General features: G+C 45.9%; 1 protein-coding gene across 4 annotated transcripts in view; it reads right to left on the bottom strand.

Annotated features, from left to right (window-relative positions):
* The window catches only part of RIPOR3 (RIPOR family member 3), a 141,407-nt gene that overhangs the window by 72,223 nt on the left and 52,829 nt on the right, over nucleotides 1–16,355 (bottom strand). For all 4 annotated transcript variants that reach the window (XM_075571257.1, XM_075571256.1, XM_075571254.1 and 1 more), the window contains one exon: nucleotides 38–156. In XM_075571257.1, coding sequence (XP_075427372.1) covers nucleotides 38–141 — 104 coding nt within the window. In that variant the 5' untranslated portion in view covers nucleotides 142–156. The remainder of the gene's footprint in view (nucleotides 1–37; nucleotides 157–16,355) is intronic.

Below are 16,355 nucleotides of genomic sequence, written 5' to 3'. Positions count from 1 at the left end.
ATATTCAGTATTCCGCTGGTAATATTTTACTACTTACGAGGGCTTTCGGACTTGTAATGTACTGAAGCCAGCAAAGGACCTGCTCCTGCCGACTCCCCCAATACCATCACTAGGAGAGATGAATCTCAATTTCAGCGACATTGTTGCCAGCAGCGCCTAGAGATACATGAAATATTGAGACGATGAGTACCAAGACAGCTGAGGTCACAGGGTTACTCGGGGTGGGGGGGTTTTGCGAGCCTACGGTTGGCAGAAACGTAAGTCCGTCACTGCCCCCTATTAGAGATTAGCAAATGATTAGCAGACATTCGATGTCCAATCAGACACAGTCACCCTGTTTCCAATAAAAATACGAATAATTCTGACACATTCACCGACCTCTACTACCTCATATTTTATTGGGGTTTAAAAGGCATTTACAGAAAATGTTATTTGTGCGTGGGTTCTATATGGGAGAATGTATGTTGTATGTAATGTGATAGTTACATAGTTACATAGTAGATGAGGTTGAAAAAAACGTACGTCCATCAAGTTAAACCTATGCTAAATTTAGACAACAGATACTTTATCCTATATATATATATATACTTCCTTATTCATCCAGAGGAAGGCAAACAAAAAACCCCAGAGTCATATCATCCAATGATATCTCATAAGGGGAAAAATAAATTCCTTCCTGATTACAAGAATTGGCAATCAGATTAATCCCTGGATCAACATCCTTCCCATGTATACTTATTTGGTATATACCTGTATAACTTTCCTGTCTAAAAAGATGTCCAACCTTGTTTTGAACAAATCTATTGTATCTGCCATCACAGTCTCCATGGGTAATTAATTCCACATTTTAATTGCCCTTACTGTAAAAAAAACCCTTGCCTTTGTTGTTGGTGAAATCTCCTTTCCTCTAACCTAAAGGGATGCCCCCAAGTTATTTGTACTGCCCGTGGGATGAATAGTTCTTTTGAAAGCTCCCTGTACTGTCCCCAAATATATTTGTATATAGTTATCATAATCCCTCTTAGACGCCTCTTCTGTAAATAAATCTAACTTAGCTAGCTTCTCCTCATAAGTTACATTGTCCAACCCCTTTATTAATTTGGTGGCTGTTCTCTGCACTCTCTCTAGTTCCATAATGTCTTTTCTTTTTTTTTTTTTCCAAAAAATTTTATTAGGCATTTAGATAATTCACAGTATGCATGAAACAAACGATAATACAGCCTAATACAGATTTTCTCCTTTTGTTGGTTAGAGAAACAGGAAATAAAAGAGGAAAGCTCACCGCTCCCCTGACCCTCCAGGGGCTATGTGGGGAGCGCGAGTATGGAAACAGAGAGTAAGAGTGGGAATAGGAAGGGGAGGGTGGGTGGGAGGGGGGGGGGGGTGGGGGGGATACCCATTGCTTCCCGTGTCCTCAGTCTATTTTCATTGGTGCCCCTGACCTGGTTTTCCTTTCTCTCTCTCTCTTTTTTTTTTTTACTTTTCATATGTGGATTAGTGGCGTAGAGGTGCCATATGGGATAGCCACGGATCCCATGTTTTGTTAAAGGAGTCAGTGGATCTTTTCAAGAAGGCAGATAGTTTCTCCATATTCATCACCTCTTGCACCCTATTTTTTACCGTTTGTTTTGAGGGGGGAGACACCTTCTTCCAGGCGGCCGCCACCGCACATCTAGCCGCTGTAAGAATGAAGGAGATTGATTTACTTGTTGGTCGGTCCAAATTTTCTAAGGGCCTGGCCAACAGGTAGGTCAACGGGTCAATAGGGATTTTGAGGTCTGTGACCTCCTCTATTAATTTTTGTATTGTTCCCCAATATTTTTGAATTTCCGGACATGTCCACCAAATATGGGCCATGTCACCCTTCTGACCGCAACCTCTCCAGCATAAATCGGACGCCTGGGGGTAAATTTGATTTATTCTAACTGGGGTAAGATACCAGCGAAACAGTATTTTATATATGTTTTCTTTGATTGTGGTACATATAGAAGTTCCTGAGGCATTTTCCCAAATTCTTTCCCAATCCTCTCGGTCTATAACTATTTCCAATTCTGCTGCCCAATGCAGCATATAGTCATGTGTAGGGGCTTCTATGGCCCTTTCCAATTCACCGTAGATTTGTGTTATAAGACCTTTCTGGTGGCCTGTTTCTCTACAGAGCCGCTCGAAACTGGTGAGAGGGGGAAATTTCAACGTTGGGGATAAAGTTTGAATAAAATGCCGAATTTGTAGATACTTGAAGACATCCAATCTTGCTATTTCATATTTGGTTTTTAGGCGTTGATAACTCAGGAACTCCTCAAAGCTCAGGAGGTCAGCAACCGCTCTAATATTTTTTGTTTTAAATTGGTCCCATTGTCTGGGCTCACAGCCAGGGGGGAATTTCGGATTTTTATAAATTGGTATGAGTTGGGATTGAGGTGTGGTGAGCTTAAATTTAAATTTGCATTTCGTCCAAATCTCCCATGTGTGTCTCATTGGGCCTAACTTAAATTTACTGTTCTGCATGTCTTCCCTGCTCAGGGACCAAAGGCAAGCCGGGAGTGAAGGCGTCCCGGCGTAGTATGATTCTATATCTAGCCAACAGTATTGGTTTGGGTTGGCGTTCAAGACTACTACCTGTCGCAATTGGGCGGCTTGGTAGTATTTTGTGATGTCTGGAACACCAAGTCCTCCTCTCCCCCTTGATGCCAAAAGAACTGTCCTGGTGATTCTGGGTTTCTTACCCTGCCAAATAAAGTGGAAGATTAGTTTTTGAATGTTCTTTAATTCTGAGCCAGGGATGTGGACCGGGAGAGTCTGAAAATAATATAATAATCTAGGGAGTATGTTCATTTTAACTGATATCATCCTCCCGATCCATGATATCTGATATCCTCCCCATTTATCTAGATCTTGTTTGATTTTCCGGAACAGAGTCGGATAATTTTGTTGATATAGGGATTGGTAGTTCCTCGTTATCTTTACTTCCAAATATTTGATACTCGAGGAGCTCCAATGATAGTTAAAGTTTAGTTTGAGGAGTTTCACCTCTGGCTCTGGCAGGCTTAAATTTAGTGCTTCCGATTTGTCATTATTGATTTTATAACCTGAAATATCTCCAAAGTCCCGGAGCTCTTTTTGGAGGTTAGGTAGGGATGTTTGGGGTTGTGTAAGGGTTAGGATGACATCATCTGCGAATAGCGATATTTTGTGCTGCCTGTGTCCAATTTCTATTCCTTTGATGTCTCTATTGGCTCTAATTGCAGATGCTAGGGGTTCTATGGTTAATGCAAAGAGGAGAGGAGATAGGGGGCATCCCTGTCGAGTTCCATTAGTGATCTCAAATCTCTGGTTACTGCCCCCTGGTAGTTTTACTGTTGCAGACGGGTTTTGATATAATCTACGGACTCCTTCTAGATATGCGTCTTTGAATCCGAATTTACACATAACTTGGTCCATGAATAGCCAGTCTATTCTATCGAACGCCTTCTCTGCATCTAGGCTTAGGAGTAGTGCTTTGGTCTCTGTGAGATGGACATGTTCAATAATGTCTATTATCTTCCGAGTATTGTCCGAGGCCTGTCTGCCTGCTACGAATCCTACTTGATCACTATCTATTAATCTCGGTAAGATGGGGTTTAATCTATTTGCGAGTATTTTGCTATATAGCTTGAGATCACAATTAAGCAGGGAGATTGGACGATAGCTTCCACATTGCATCGGGTCCCTGCCTTCTTTATGTATAGTGGCCAGGGTGGCCAGGGACATTGACGTGGGGATTTGATTTCCTTCCATGAAATCGTTAAATATCTTTAGAAGATGCGTAGATAGTACTGGCAAGAATCTCTTATAGTAGACATTAGTGAACCCGTCGGGGCCAGGAGACTTGGTAATTTTTAGTGATTTGACCGCCTCTTCCAGTTCCTCTTTTGAGATCTCAGCGTTGAGGACTGTGTTTTCCTCCTCCGTTAGTGTGGGGAGCTTACATTTATCTAAATATTGCGCTATTAATTCGGATGCTATTGATTCAGGCCGGCCATTTTTTGATCTTAGATTATACAGTTCGGTGTAAAATTTTGTAAATTCGGCTGCTATTTTGCTATCACTATGTTGTATCTCACCAGACCTACTCTTGATTGCCGTGATTTGGGACCGTTTATGTACCCCTCTTAATTTAGTCGCCAAAAGTCTGTCTGCCTTGTTCCCCTTGTCATAATATTGTTGATTAGTCCATTTGAGGGCCTTCTCAACATCCTCCAGCTGGATTTGTCTAAGTTTTACTCTGGCTGTTGTCAATGTTTTATATATTTTTTTTGAGGGGTTGGCTTTATGAGATTGTTCTATTATTTTGATATTATCCGTAAGCTCCTTTATTAATTTTTGGCGGGCTTTTTTCCTGTGGGATGCGATAGAAATGAATTTCCCTCTAATGGTTGCCTTATGGGCCTCCCACAGGATTGCTGGTGAGGAGACGGATCCTGAGTTTAAAAAAAAATAGTCCCGAATAGCGGCTCTGATCTCTCTTTCTATCTCAGGATGATTGAGTAATGAATCATTTAGTCTCCATGAGTAATTTATTGTTTTTTCAAAGGGCGTCGTCAAGGTTAAGGTAATCGGGGCATGATCAGACCATGTGATTGGTCCTATGTCGGAGTCGGATGTCGCCGCCACCACATTTTTTGTGGCCAGAAAGTGGTCTATTCGAGAGTAGGTCTGGTGAGGTACTGAGTAAAAAGTATAGTCTCTCTGGCCCTGATGTAGGGCCCTCCATATGTCCACCAGTGAGAACTCGCTTAAGATTCCCCTAAACCTTTTCCCTATGATCTGGGAGGGGGTTGTGCGGGGGGGACCCATTGTGGTTGATCTGTCCTCGGTAGGGTTAAGGACCATGTTTAGGTCTCCTCCCACTATCATCGATGACAGATATCCCGGGTCTATGCCCTCGAGAACTTTCTTTAGGAATTCTGTTTGGTTCTCGTTCGGGGCATATACATTGACCAGAGCGATTGCTGAGCCCGCTAAGGAGCCATATACCACTAGAAATCTACCCTCTGGGTCCGCAGTTGTTTTGATATGATTAAATGGGGTGCCCTGTCTGATCAGGACAGCTACACCCCTCTTTTTACTAGTAAACGATGCGCAAAAACACATTGGGAACACTTTTTTGAATAAATTTGGGGGGTCTTGTGATGTGAAATGGGTCTCCTGTAGGAATATGATGTCTCCCCCTGATCTTTTCAGGGGGGGGGAGGGGAGGGGGAGAGGGGGGAGAGGGGAGGGGGAGGGGGGAGAGGGGGGGAGGGAGAGAGGGGAGGGAGAGAGGGGAGGGGGGGGGTAGGAGGTGGGCCTGGTTGCAGTTCAAACATTTCAGACATCTCCCATTTCTGTATAACACAGCTATTATGTAACTCTGCGCAAAAGATATATTGTGAATCATTTTGTGACTAAATAAGATTAATACAACTTTATTTTATATATTCGTTTCCTCTTAGTATGTTTCCCCCATTGTTTTTGTGCTTAAGTAGGGTGCTAGGTGGGTTTGCTAGTAAGGGTGGGGAGGGGGGGTGGAAGAGAAGGGGAGATGGGGGGGGTGTGGGGGAATAGGGGGGAGAGGGGGGGGGGGGAGAAAAAGGGGGGGGAGGAGGGGGGGAAAGGAGGGGGGGGGGACGTGGGACATGTGAGTGTGTGGGGGGAGGGGTGGAAGAGGGGGGGTATGCATGAGGAAGGGGGGAAGGGGGAGGGGGGGGCGATTGCGTGTCTGGGTTACAGGGGGGGGGAAGGATAGAGGGGAAGCAAGGTGTTAATTGAGATATAACAGTTATATTATTTTAATCTACTCACGACCTCCGGATCATCACTATTAACTTATGATTTTAAGTTCTTTGATTCAGTCTGGGTGGCCCGTCTTCCTGGTATCCTAGCCGCCCCTAGTCCCACAGACTGGGGAGTCCTCCGTGGCAACGGGGTCCATGGATCGTTGGCGGAAAGGCTGGATGCCGACACCGACCCCCCCCCCCCCCTCCCCCCAATCCAGAGCTCCGCTCCACGGGACCGGAGAAACCGGCAAAAGGAGGGGGAGGGAGATCACATTTAAAGCGGGACCGAAAAGCCGGAGATTGAGGCTGGTGGGGGCAAAACCGGGATCTAAATTCCTCTTATGCTCCGGAGTTAGAAGATCAGCGATCCTGCTGCTCCGGGTTGAGTCAGTCGGTTTCCCGGTCTTACCGTCGGCGGACGGGATCCTCTTCGGAGTCATCGCGGGAGTAGGCGACTCGTGAACCAACTTGGAGGGCGGTGTTCTGTGTCAGCTCATCCTAGAAGTTGGCGGCTTACTTCTTGGTGCTGTTCTGGTCTGGTAAGATGATTTTAACGGTGAGCAGAGGCGCCCCCCCTCCTCGAAGTCTCCTCAGAGCCATCTCGAGAACAGGCGCCTCGTGACTTCACATTGGGAGTGGAGGTTGGCGCCGGATTACCATGGGGGTCCGCAGCCCGCGCTCCAGTGCGGCCCCGGACCAACAAGGTAAGTGGGGGCACTCTTCCCCCTCCGGGTCTGTCCGGGGGGATTTATCTGAGTGCCGCGGCGGTTGTCATTTTTCTCTAGGGTGTTGGGCCGCAATTCTCTCCGATGTTCGGGGGGGTCTCCTGATGTATTTTCAGCGGTAGGATTGGTCGTTATCCACGTTTGAGGTGGAGTTAGGCCTAATGCTTTTGCGAAGGGGGCCATGTCCACGGGGTATTTCATGGACAGGAACTTTCCATTCCTGTTAACTGTGAGTCTGAAAGGGAATCCCCATCTGTATTGGATTCCTTTCTCGCGGAGTAGGTTGGTTAAAGGTTTTAATTCACGTCTGCGGTCTCTCGTTGCCTTTGACAAGTCGTTATAGACTTGGAGAGTTTCATTTTGAAAGGTTATTTCCCCCAGGTCCCGGCAGGCCGCAATTATTTTTTCTTTTGATGTGTATTTATGCATCTTTATTATAATGTCCCTACGCCGCCTCGGGTCGTCTGATTTAGGTCCAAGGGCACGATGAGCCCTATCCATTTCGAGCTCTTTCTCCTCCAGCTCCCCGCATACTAGGTTAAAGAGCTCCATGAGGTATGGTCGGAGTTGATCCTGTGCGACCGACTCCGGTACGTTCCGGACGCGGATGTTTTGGCGCCGGTCACGATTTTCTTGCTCCTCCATACCTTCTTTAAGGAGGGTGATCTCTTCTCCTAGACGGCCTATCTCTTCCTCCGCTTCACTCTGTCTTTGTTGAGACTCAGTGAGTTTTTTCTCCAGGGTAGTTGTTTTCTCTGTCAGCCCTGAGATTTCCTTCCTTATGTCGCTCACTGCGGTTCTGAGCTCAGTCTGAAAGGAGGATTGGAGCGTCGTTGCCATAGCCCCCAGGAGTTCTTCCAAGTATGCCCTGGTTATGGGTTGATCAGGGCTTGCTGGGGTGCGATCTTTTGGCTGGGTTTTTTTCCCTGAAAGCGCCGTGGCGCCATGCGGTCCGCCGCCATCTTGAGGCTCCATCGTGCTGTCCCTGGCCCGTTGCGACGGAGAAAAGTATTTGGCAACTCCCTGATTGCTCGCTTTTTTGGCTTTTGACATCGCCTAGTTCTTTAGCTATCCGGGGGTGTAAGTGTTACCCGGCAATTTTGGGGGGAAATGTGGGTTTTTGCGTCTTTTAATGCGCGGGTCTATGGAGCTCCTCTTCTACCCGTCCATACCAGGTGACGTCACCGGAAGTCCCCCCATTAGGTTTTATTTAAAATCATGCATGTCCCCTTTAATTATGGGGGGTGGGCTCTGTACATTTGTTAAAGCCCTCTCCTTTGTAGGCTCTTTGTGCACTTCTGCAAAAGTGCTCTTTCCCCAGGGGATGTCACTTCTGGGTCTTCCCAATCTCCTGGAGTCCCTGGTCTGTGGTTTTTGGGGAGTGGGGAGGGGGGGGGGGGGTGGAGGGGGCCGGGGTAGTCCGCACACTCTGTAGGCACTTCTGCAGAGTGCCGGGTCAAAATGGCCGCCCCCGCTCCTCTCAACTCTCTGCTGCAGCCCCACCAACCTCCAGTCGCACACTTGCAGCCGCGCGGGGACTAACGGCAGACAGCCTCTCGTCCCGCTTCTTACCCGGCCACCCACGCACTGTGGGGTCAAGGAGGAGCGCCGCTCTCAGCCGCGTCCGGGCCGTCCCCTGGGGAAAATGGCTCCCGCACCGCGTCTCCCGGCCCCTACGTGCTCTCCGCCGGCTGGTTGGTGTTTTTTTTTTATTTTATTATTTATTTAGTAGCTCCGCCGCCCGCGCCTTCCGCTGGTATATTTGGGGGTAATTCCCTGTGGGTTTGCAGGGGAAAGGCTGCTTTACGGGGCTTTGGGGCCCGGAGCTCTTGAGCTGCACGTCTTCCCCATAATGTCTTTTCTAAGGAGCGGTGCCCAAAATTGTACTCCATATTCAAGGTCTTACTAATGCTTTGTAAAGGGGCATAATTATGTTTACTTCCCTTCCATCCATTGCCCGTTTGATGCAAGATAAGATCTTGTTTGCCTTTGCAGCTACAGCATGACTTTGGACACTATTGCTAAGCCTGCTGTCTACAAGCACTCCTAAATCCTTCTCCATCAAGGATTCCCCCAATTTATCCCCATTTAATTTGTATGTCGCATGTTTATTCTTGCTTCCCAAATGCATAACCTTACATTTTTCTGTATTAAACCTCATCTGCCATTTACCTGTCTTAGTTTCCAGTCTCTCCAAGTCCTTCTGGAGAGAAATTACATCCTGCTCTGATTCTATTACCTTAGAGAATTTAGTATCATCAGCAAAGATGGAGATTTTGCTCTCGATGCCAACCTCATGGTCATTAATAAACAAGTTAAAAAGCAGGGGTCCCCGTACCGATCCCTGAGGTACTCAAGACCTTAGCCCAACATGAAAAAGCTCCATTTATGACAACCCTCTGTTGTCTGTCCTTCAACCAGTTTTCAATCCAGGTGCATATATTATTACTGAGTCCAATTTGCTTTATTTTGTACATCAACCTCTTGTGTGAACCGGATCAAAAGCCTTTGCAAATTCTAAGTAGACCACATCAACTGCATTACCCTGGTCTAAATTCCTACTTACCTCTTCAAAGAAACATAGTATACCCTGTTCATTTATGTAACTGTATTTGTAACGAAGTATTATTTGTCTTAACTCTGTGCCCAGGACATACTTGAAAACGAGAGGTAACTCTCAATGTATTACTTCCTGGTAAAATATTTTATAAATAAATAATAAATAAAACAAATAAGGTTAGTTTGGCAAGATCTATCCTTCATAAATCCATGCTGACTATTACTAATAATTTTGTTTTCCATTAGGTATTCCTGAATATTATCCCGTATTAAACCTTTAAGTAGTTTCCCCACTATTGAAGTCAGGCTTACAGGTCTGTAATTCCCCGGTTGTGATCTAGCTCCCTTTTTAAATATAGGCACCACATCTATTTTACGCCAATCTTGTGGTACTGAGCCTGTGGAAATGGAGTCCTTGAATATTAAATGTAATGGTTTGGCTATTACTGAACTTAACTCCGTGAGAACGCTTGGATGTATGCCATCGGGGCCAGGTGCCTTATTTACTTTAATTTTTTCAAGCTGCCTATGAACTTCTTCCTCAGTTAACCAATTGTTAATTAATATGGAGGTTGTGGCTTCCTCCTGCGACACTACTATTGAAATTGATTCTTCCCTGGTAACCACAGAGGCAAAACAATTGTTTAATACCTCTGCTTATCTCCAATAATCTGCCTGCCCATCTCACACTGAAAGGGTCCTATATTTTCTTTTTTCATTTTTTGGTTATTAAGGTACTTAAAGAACTTTTTAGGGTTGATCTTACTTTCTATTGCAATCCTTTTTTCATTATCCATTTTTGCTAATTTAATTGCCCTTTTGCAATTTTTGTTACATTCCTTATAATTCTGATACGATGTCTCCGTCCCTTCTGACTTACAGAATCTAAACGCCTTCCTCTTCTTGTCCATTTCCTCCCCTACCTGTTTATTTAGCCACATTGGTTTTGACTTATTTCTTTTATACTTATTACCCAAGGGTATACACTGATAAGTGGGCTTTTCTAACAATGTTTTAAAGACTACCCATATATCTTCTACATTTTCCCTGCAAAAGCATCATCCCAGTGTATTACTGATGATATGCTTGTTTTGTTTTCGAGTATATACAGTATGCTTGTTCTATTTATATCACTCAAGGAAGATTCAGACATGTATTGTAGATACTCTATTCTGGACCCAAACTCATACTGTATGTAGCATGTGAGTAAGTCCATGTAGCTTAAGGGTGAGGTCCCAGTCAGCACTGTGGCACACGCGCCCGGCAGGGGGGGGGCTCGCGCACAGCACCGCGATCTGCGGTCTGGGTTGGGGAGAGGGAGTGTTTGCGACGGGAGGGGGCGTGGCGGTAGATGTTACTTGGGCCGCCCCCTTACTCATCCCCTTTTAAAGCACACAAAGTCCGTCTATTTTCTTCAACTTTATTGAGGGAGTTAACAGAAATATAAAAGTTCTATATGAGGATTGTGCTAGTAGATTTCTCTTGTCAGGAGAATAACCTATGAGAGGAAGGTGTCCTGCTATGGGGAAGTGCTTCTCTGAGAGGAAGGTAAAAAGGATTCCCTTTCTGAGGGAGCAGTGGAAGAAGTGTCTACAGGCATACCCCGCATTAACGTACGCAATGGGACCGGAGCATGTATGTAAAGCGAAAATGTACTTAAAGTGAAGCACTACCTTTTCCCCACTTATCGATGCATGTACTGTACTGCAATCGTCATATACGTGCATAACTGATGTAAATAACGCATGTGTAACAGGCTCTATAGTCTCCCCGCTTGCTCACAGCTTTGGTACAGGTAGGGAGACAGTATTGCTGTTCAGGACGTGCTGACAGGCGCATGCGTGAGCTGTCGTTTGCCTATTGAGCGAGATGTACTTACTCGCGAGTGTAGTTAAAGTGAGTGTCTTTAAACCGGAGTATGCCTGTACTCACTTTGGCTGCTTGTTGGGGAAGAGGGAGCACACTTTCCTGTCAGACAGGAACACACTAAGGGGCATAACAATATGCAGATAAAGCAGGGGGACAGGACTAACCCAATCTCAAACTGTGAGTATTGGGAGGTTGCCAGGGCAACTGATTAGAGGCTGTGTAAAAGGGGATTACTTGTAACAACTATGTTGCAATATACACAGCTCTGGCTGCTTCACAGCAGGGAAAACATGTAACTTTACTGGGGAGAGCTGGCAGTGTGAGAGCAGGAAAAATACACAGAACATGTACAATCCTGTTCCAGGACAGACACAAATCCCTTCTGCAATGTAACAATTTCTAGGAGTAAAGAATATTTTATCAGCTGTTTTGCAGGTTATTCCTAACCATTCATGGGCAAGACCTTCACTTCTCTGCAAGGGCCCAGCTTATAAAGGCATTCACAATAGATGAAAGACTCAGGAAAGGATCGAAGACGCTATGCACTGTGCCAAATGATGTATACGCTGCACTGTATTATAAAGGAGACTCGACTGAATGCGGTGAACTGTGATTTTGCTTTTGGCCAGACTGACTATCTCGGTACAATAAAGGCCACAGTGAAATTACAGTTAAATCAAAACGGCCTTTAATTAGCATTTATTTATTTATTTTAGAAAAACGCAGTGAATGAATAGTGAATTATAGTTATATTGTTACCGCGTACTAGAGAAATTATTTGCCATTTTATATACTCAAAAATGGAGGTGTCCACGTTCCAATCGCAATTTTGTTTTGTCAAATTGTGGGCTTTTCTGTGAAGCTATCAGACCAAGCAACACCCCACATGTATGTCTTATTTTTTATTTTTTTACTAGATCAGTTCTGTACTGAGGAAATATTTGTAGCATTATTATTATTTTTTAAGACAACTCTGAATTTCATTTTTAATGTACAGGTATTATAATGTAACAAGCATTTTTTGTTTCTATAGCAACCATTTACAAAGTCACATCCCCTTCTTCTTCTTCTGAAACAGACTCTGGCACACCCCTTTTGAGCCCTGCCCCCTCTCTAGCAGTGCACCAATTGTATCTAGTGACTGCCTTGTCACATGATCTTCCCCTCAGAACGTTGCTTCTTTGGTCCTCTTCTGCTTCACTGACAGCCATTTAGTGAACCCCTGAGCTGAATCTTTGCCGATCAATCACAGGAGAACGGATCGATCAGGAACATAGCTAATTACTTATCATTGTGTGGATTGTATTGATGCAGCTATTAAGGGGGGGGGAGCTGAGATGTAACAAAAAAAAGGCAATTTGGCCTGTTGCTTTAATAAAAGATGCAAAATATCACCCTTTTTTGTTTCACAATTTGGCACATAAGGCTAGATATCGAAGTGACTAAAGGGACCTGCGCATCAGCGTCCTGAGACAAAATTGTTTTGGGTGAATAGTGACGTTTTTCCACGCCAAGAAATTTCTCAAAAATACATGTCCACTGTCCCCCCCCCTCCTGTCCACTGTCCCCCCTCTCCTGTCCACTGTCCCCCCCTCCTGTCCACTGTCCTCCCCTCCTGTCCACTGTCCCCCCCCTCCTGTCCACTGTCCCCCCCCTCCTGTCCACTGTCCCCCCCTCCTGTCCACTGTCCCTCCCCCCCTCCTGTCCACTGTCCCCCCCTCCTGTCCACTGTCCCCCCCTCCTGTCCACTGTCCCCCCCCCTCCTGTCCAATGTCCCTCCCCCCTCCTGTCCACTGTCCCTCCCCCCTCCTGTCCACTGTCCCTCCCCCCTCCAGTCCACTGTCCCTCCCCCCCTCCTGTCCATTGTCCCTCCCCCCTCCTGTCCACTGTCCGTCCCCCCTCCTATCCACTGTCCCCCCTCCTCCTGTCCACTGTCCCCCCCCTCCTGTCCACTGTCCCTCCCCCCTCCTGTCCACTGTCCACCCCTCCTGTCCACTGTCCCTCCCCCCCCTCCTGTCCACTGTCCCCCCCCCTCCTGTCCACTGTCCCTCCCCCCTCCTGTCCCCTGTCCCTCCCCCCCTCCTGTCCACTGTCCGTCCCTCCCCTCTGGGGGAGGGGGGGGAGAACGGAGAAAGAGGGGGAGCACAGAAATAGGGGGAGAGAAGGGAGCAGGAAATTTAACTCACGGGCAACGCCGGGTCTCTCATTTCTAAAGATAGAGTACGGGTAATGCTGGCGGTTCTCCAGTCTGTTAAACATCTCAGTACATTTCAGGGACATTACTGCAAATAAAAGCCCCACGTGTGAGCACATTCGCGTCTCAGACAGGTCTGCAACTGCCCTTCCCCATTATCTCCAAGCATAAACTGCTTCCACTGCAGCCAGGGATTCTGGGAAATTACATGCAAATGAGCACACAGTGTCACCTTTTACTTCATGTCCATTTTAACATGGAGCCCTATAAGCTTCTGCCTGCAACATTACACAGTTTTCCAGCACAGTCTGGGTTAGAGAAGTGTAGAGCCAGGAACCCTACTCACAGACAGCTTTGAAGAAATGTTATAAGCGTTTATATTAAAAAAATATTATAATGTAATAATAGTAAAAGCTTTGTATACTATTTTGTCTGTGAATACTTAACGGTTTCATTATAAAAGGTAGGAAAGCCAGTTCTTTTTAAAGATTAATTCCATTTTGAGTCGAATGAATATACAGTATAAACGGTGTCCCCCAGTAGCGTGCGATCAGCAATGTCGCCCTTAACATTAATGCAGCAGAGAGGGATTAAGTGGGCTAAACTATTTCACAGGATAGCTTCTTCGGACTTCATAAAACAAACTATATTAATCTGAACGAGTAAATATTTGCAAAAACCAAATAAAACCGTGTAAACTGTCCCCCACTCCCGATTGCTTACATTAAGAGGCATGTAGCAGGGATGGAAGAATGCTTTCTAATGACCCTGTGGGTGCAGATTTACACCACATCCGTGGAGACCAACAGTAATAATGCAACAATTTCCACTGCTTGTCTTATATGGGATATTCAGTACCGTTTAGATTGTGAGCTCCTTGGGGCAAGAACTTTATTCCCATTGTCTCAGTTTGTCTTAACTTGCATGTACTCTTTGTGTTATACACGGTTATTGTCCTCTCTCCCACATTGCACCGCGCTGCGGCATATGTTGGCACCATACAGATAAAATAGAACTATAATAATAGCTGCAGGGTTTATCCATAGGACGTTTATATTGGTGCAGCTGGCCTCTGGTGTGGGAGCCCTTGGCTGAAGGAGAGGCTCACTGGGTAAAGGCACTGACTCTGGTAACAATGACAGAGTGTGAATTGGGGGAACCAGTGTCGGCTCCTTGTGCCCTTGGGCAAGTCACTTTATCTCGGTTTGCCTCAGGCACCAAAAACACAGATTGAAAGCTCACCGGGGCAGGGTTATACTCTTTGACAAAGGGCCACGGGCCGAAACGCGTCAGAGTGAACAACTCTGCTCCTTTTTGCGATGTCTCCAGTCACTTAATAAATTAGATTTTTTTATCTATGGTGTGCCGTTTCTACCTGTGCCCCGCCCTGCTTGCAGTGCTCCACTTATTCCTCCTATGAGGCTGCCTCTTCCTGCCATCATTTAACAGCTGGATGCACGCCTGGATGCACGCCTGGATGCACGCCTGGATGCACGCCTGGATGAGCTACTACATGCAATTATTGGATATAGGCTCCGCTGAGACTCTACTTTAACAGTGAGTTATCCATGGATTTTCATTATATCTTTCAATACCAGATATCCTGTATGCTCTAAGTAGTCTCATTTAAGTGTGGTGGTGAACGGGGGTACACTTTTACCTTTGGGTTGTTGTGTCCCCCAAGTACCCCATAAATCTCACTTTTATTAGCCTACCCAGGTGACTACTATATCGTGAGCTACAGGTGATCACTATCTCGTATACTATTGATGCTCTATACACTCTAAGAGCAATTATATAATATATCTTCAAGATTTATGCTTATTGCTCACTACCAAGGGATTCAAAGAAGATTACTGATGAAATTATCTACCTGTGGATTGTATTCTGATGCACCGATGCCTGGACTTTATGTCTACCTATATACTACTGAGCAGGGACTATTAATATGTGCTGCGTTCCGCACACTATACTGTAACTGTGACGCACTTTGTGTCCCGTTGGGAGAAAAGTGCTATATGAAATAAAGATATTATTATTAATGACTCTTTGAAAGCTTCATGTTAATCTTAGGGCAACTACATTTTTTCTCTTTGAGCCTCATTGGCTACAAAACCGATCAGCAACTTGCTCAAATTACAATATATTAACCCATCTCAGGAAAAAGTCACAGAGGGTGAAGCCACTATTTATAAAGTGATCATATGAAATATGTCCAGTATAATCTTTAAAAAATGTGAATCTCCTATGTTTACCATAGATACTGCTGGTCAATACACACACACACAGATATAGATATCATAGACAGGAGTGGCCAACTCCAGTTTGCACGTGCGTAACCCACCATTGCTTGAAATCTGACCACATGCAGTGTCCGGGGAATCTGCTTCCCACAGCTGGGCCAAGAGTTCATCACCAGTAACATGAGTGGGACTTGAATCTTCTCCAGCGCAGGGGAAGCCGCGTCACTGCGCACTGAATGATGGCCACGGTGAAAAGCCGCGTAAGGGAGAACAACACACGATATACAAGCTCATCCGACACCTTCCTGCGCTGGGAGACACGCTGACCGGGGTTGGAAGGGACCTTGTGGCAGAACACGGCTCAGTATATATCACCCTTCTCAGAGCTTTTCCGGTAAACCTGATGCCCACTTATGCACTGCTGGCACGCAATATATTTTGCCATAAAATATCCCTTATGCCAGGAGTGGCTAACTCCAGTCCTCAGGTTAAGGATATCCCTGCTTCAGCACAGGTGGCTCAGTCAGTGGCTGAGCCACATGTGCTGAAGCAAGGATATCCTTAAAACCTGACCTGGTGGTGGCCCTTGAGGACTGGAGTTGACCGCTCATGATAGACCTAGTACACACAGGGGGAGATAACAAAACTGTAATAATCTGTATCGGAGCTTGATCCAGACTCAACCACTAGTGCCATCAAATCTCATTTCCATCAACCCGTTTGTGTGGGTTATGCCAGCGGTGCGCAAACTGGGGGCGTGACCCCCAGGGGGGGCGCGAGACTGACTGCGGGGGCCACGGGGTTTACAGAGGCCCTGCGCGCTTCCCGAAGGCACTTACATTAACTGCCGGGGGAGCTGCAGGGCCTCTGTAATCCTGACTAACCTTGGCTTCGGCGGCTTCTTAGACACATCGCCATGGCAACGCGGCGTCATTTGGGTCATGAGACATGCTGCTGGAGCTGACGC

Source organism: Ascaphus truei, chromosome 15 (assembly GCF_040206685.1).
Source record: "Ascaphus truei isolate aAscTru1 chromosome 15, aAscTru1.hap1, whole genome shotgun sequence".
Taxonomy (NCBI): Eukaryota; Metazoa; Chordata; class Amphibia; order Anura; family Ascaphidae; genus Ascaphus; species Ascaphus truei.
This window is presented reverse-complemented; position numbering and strand designations above follow the sequence as displayed.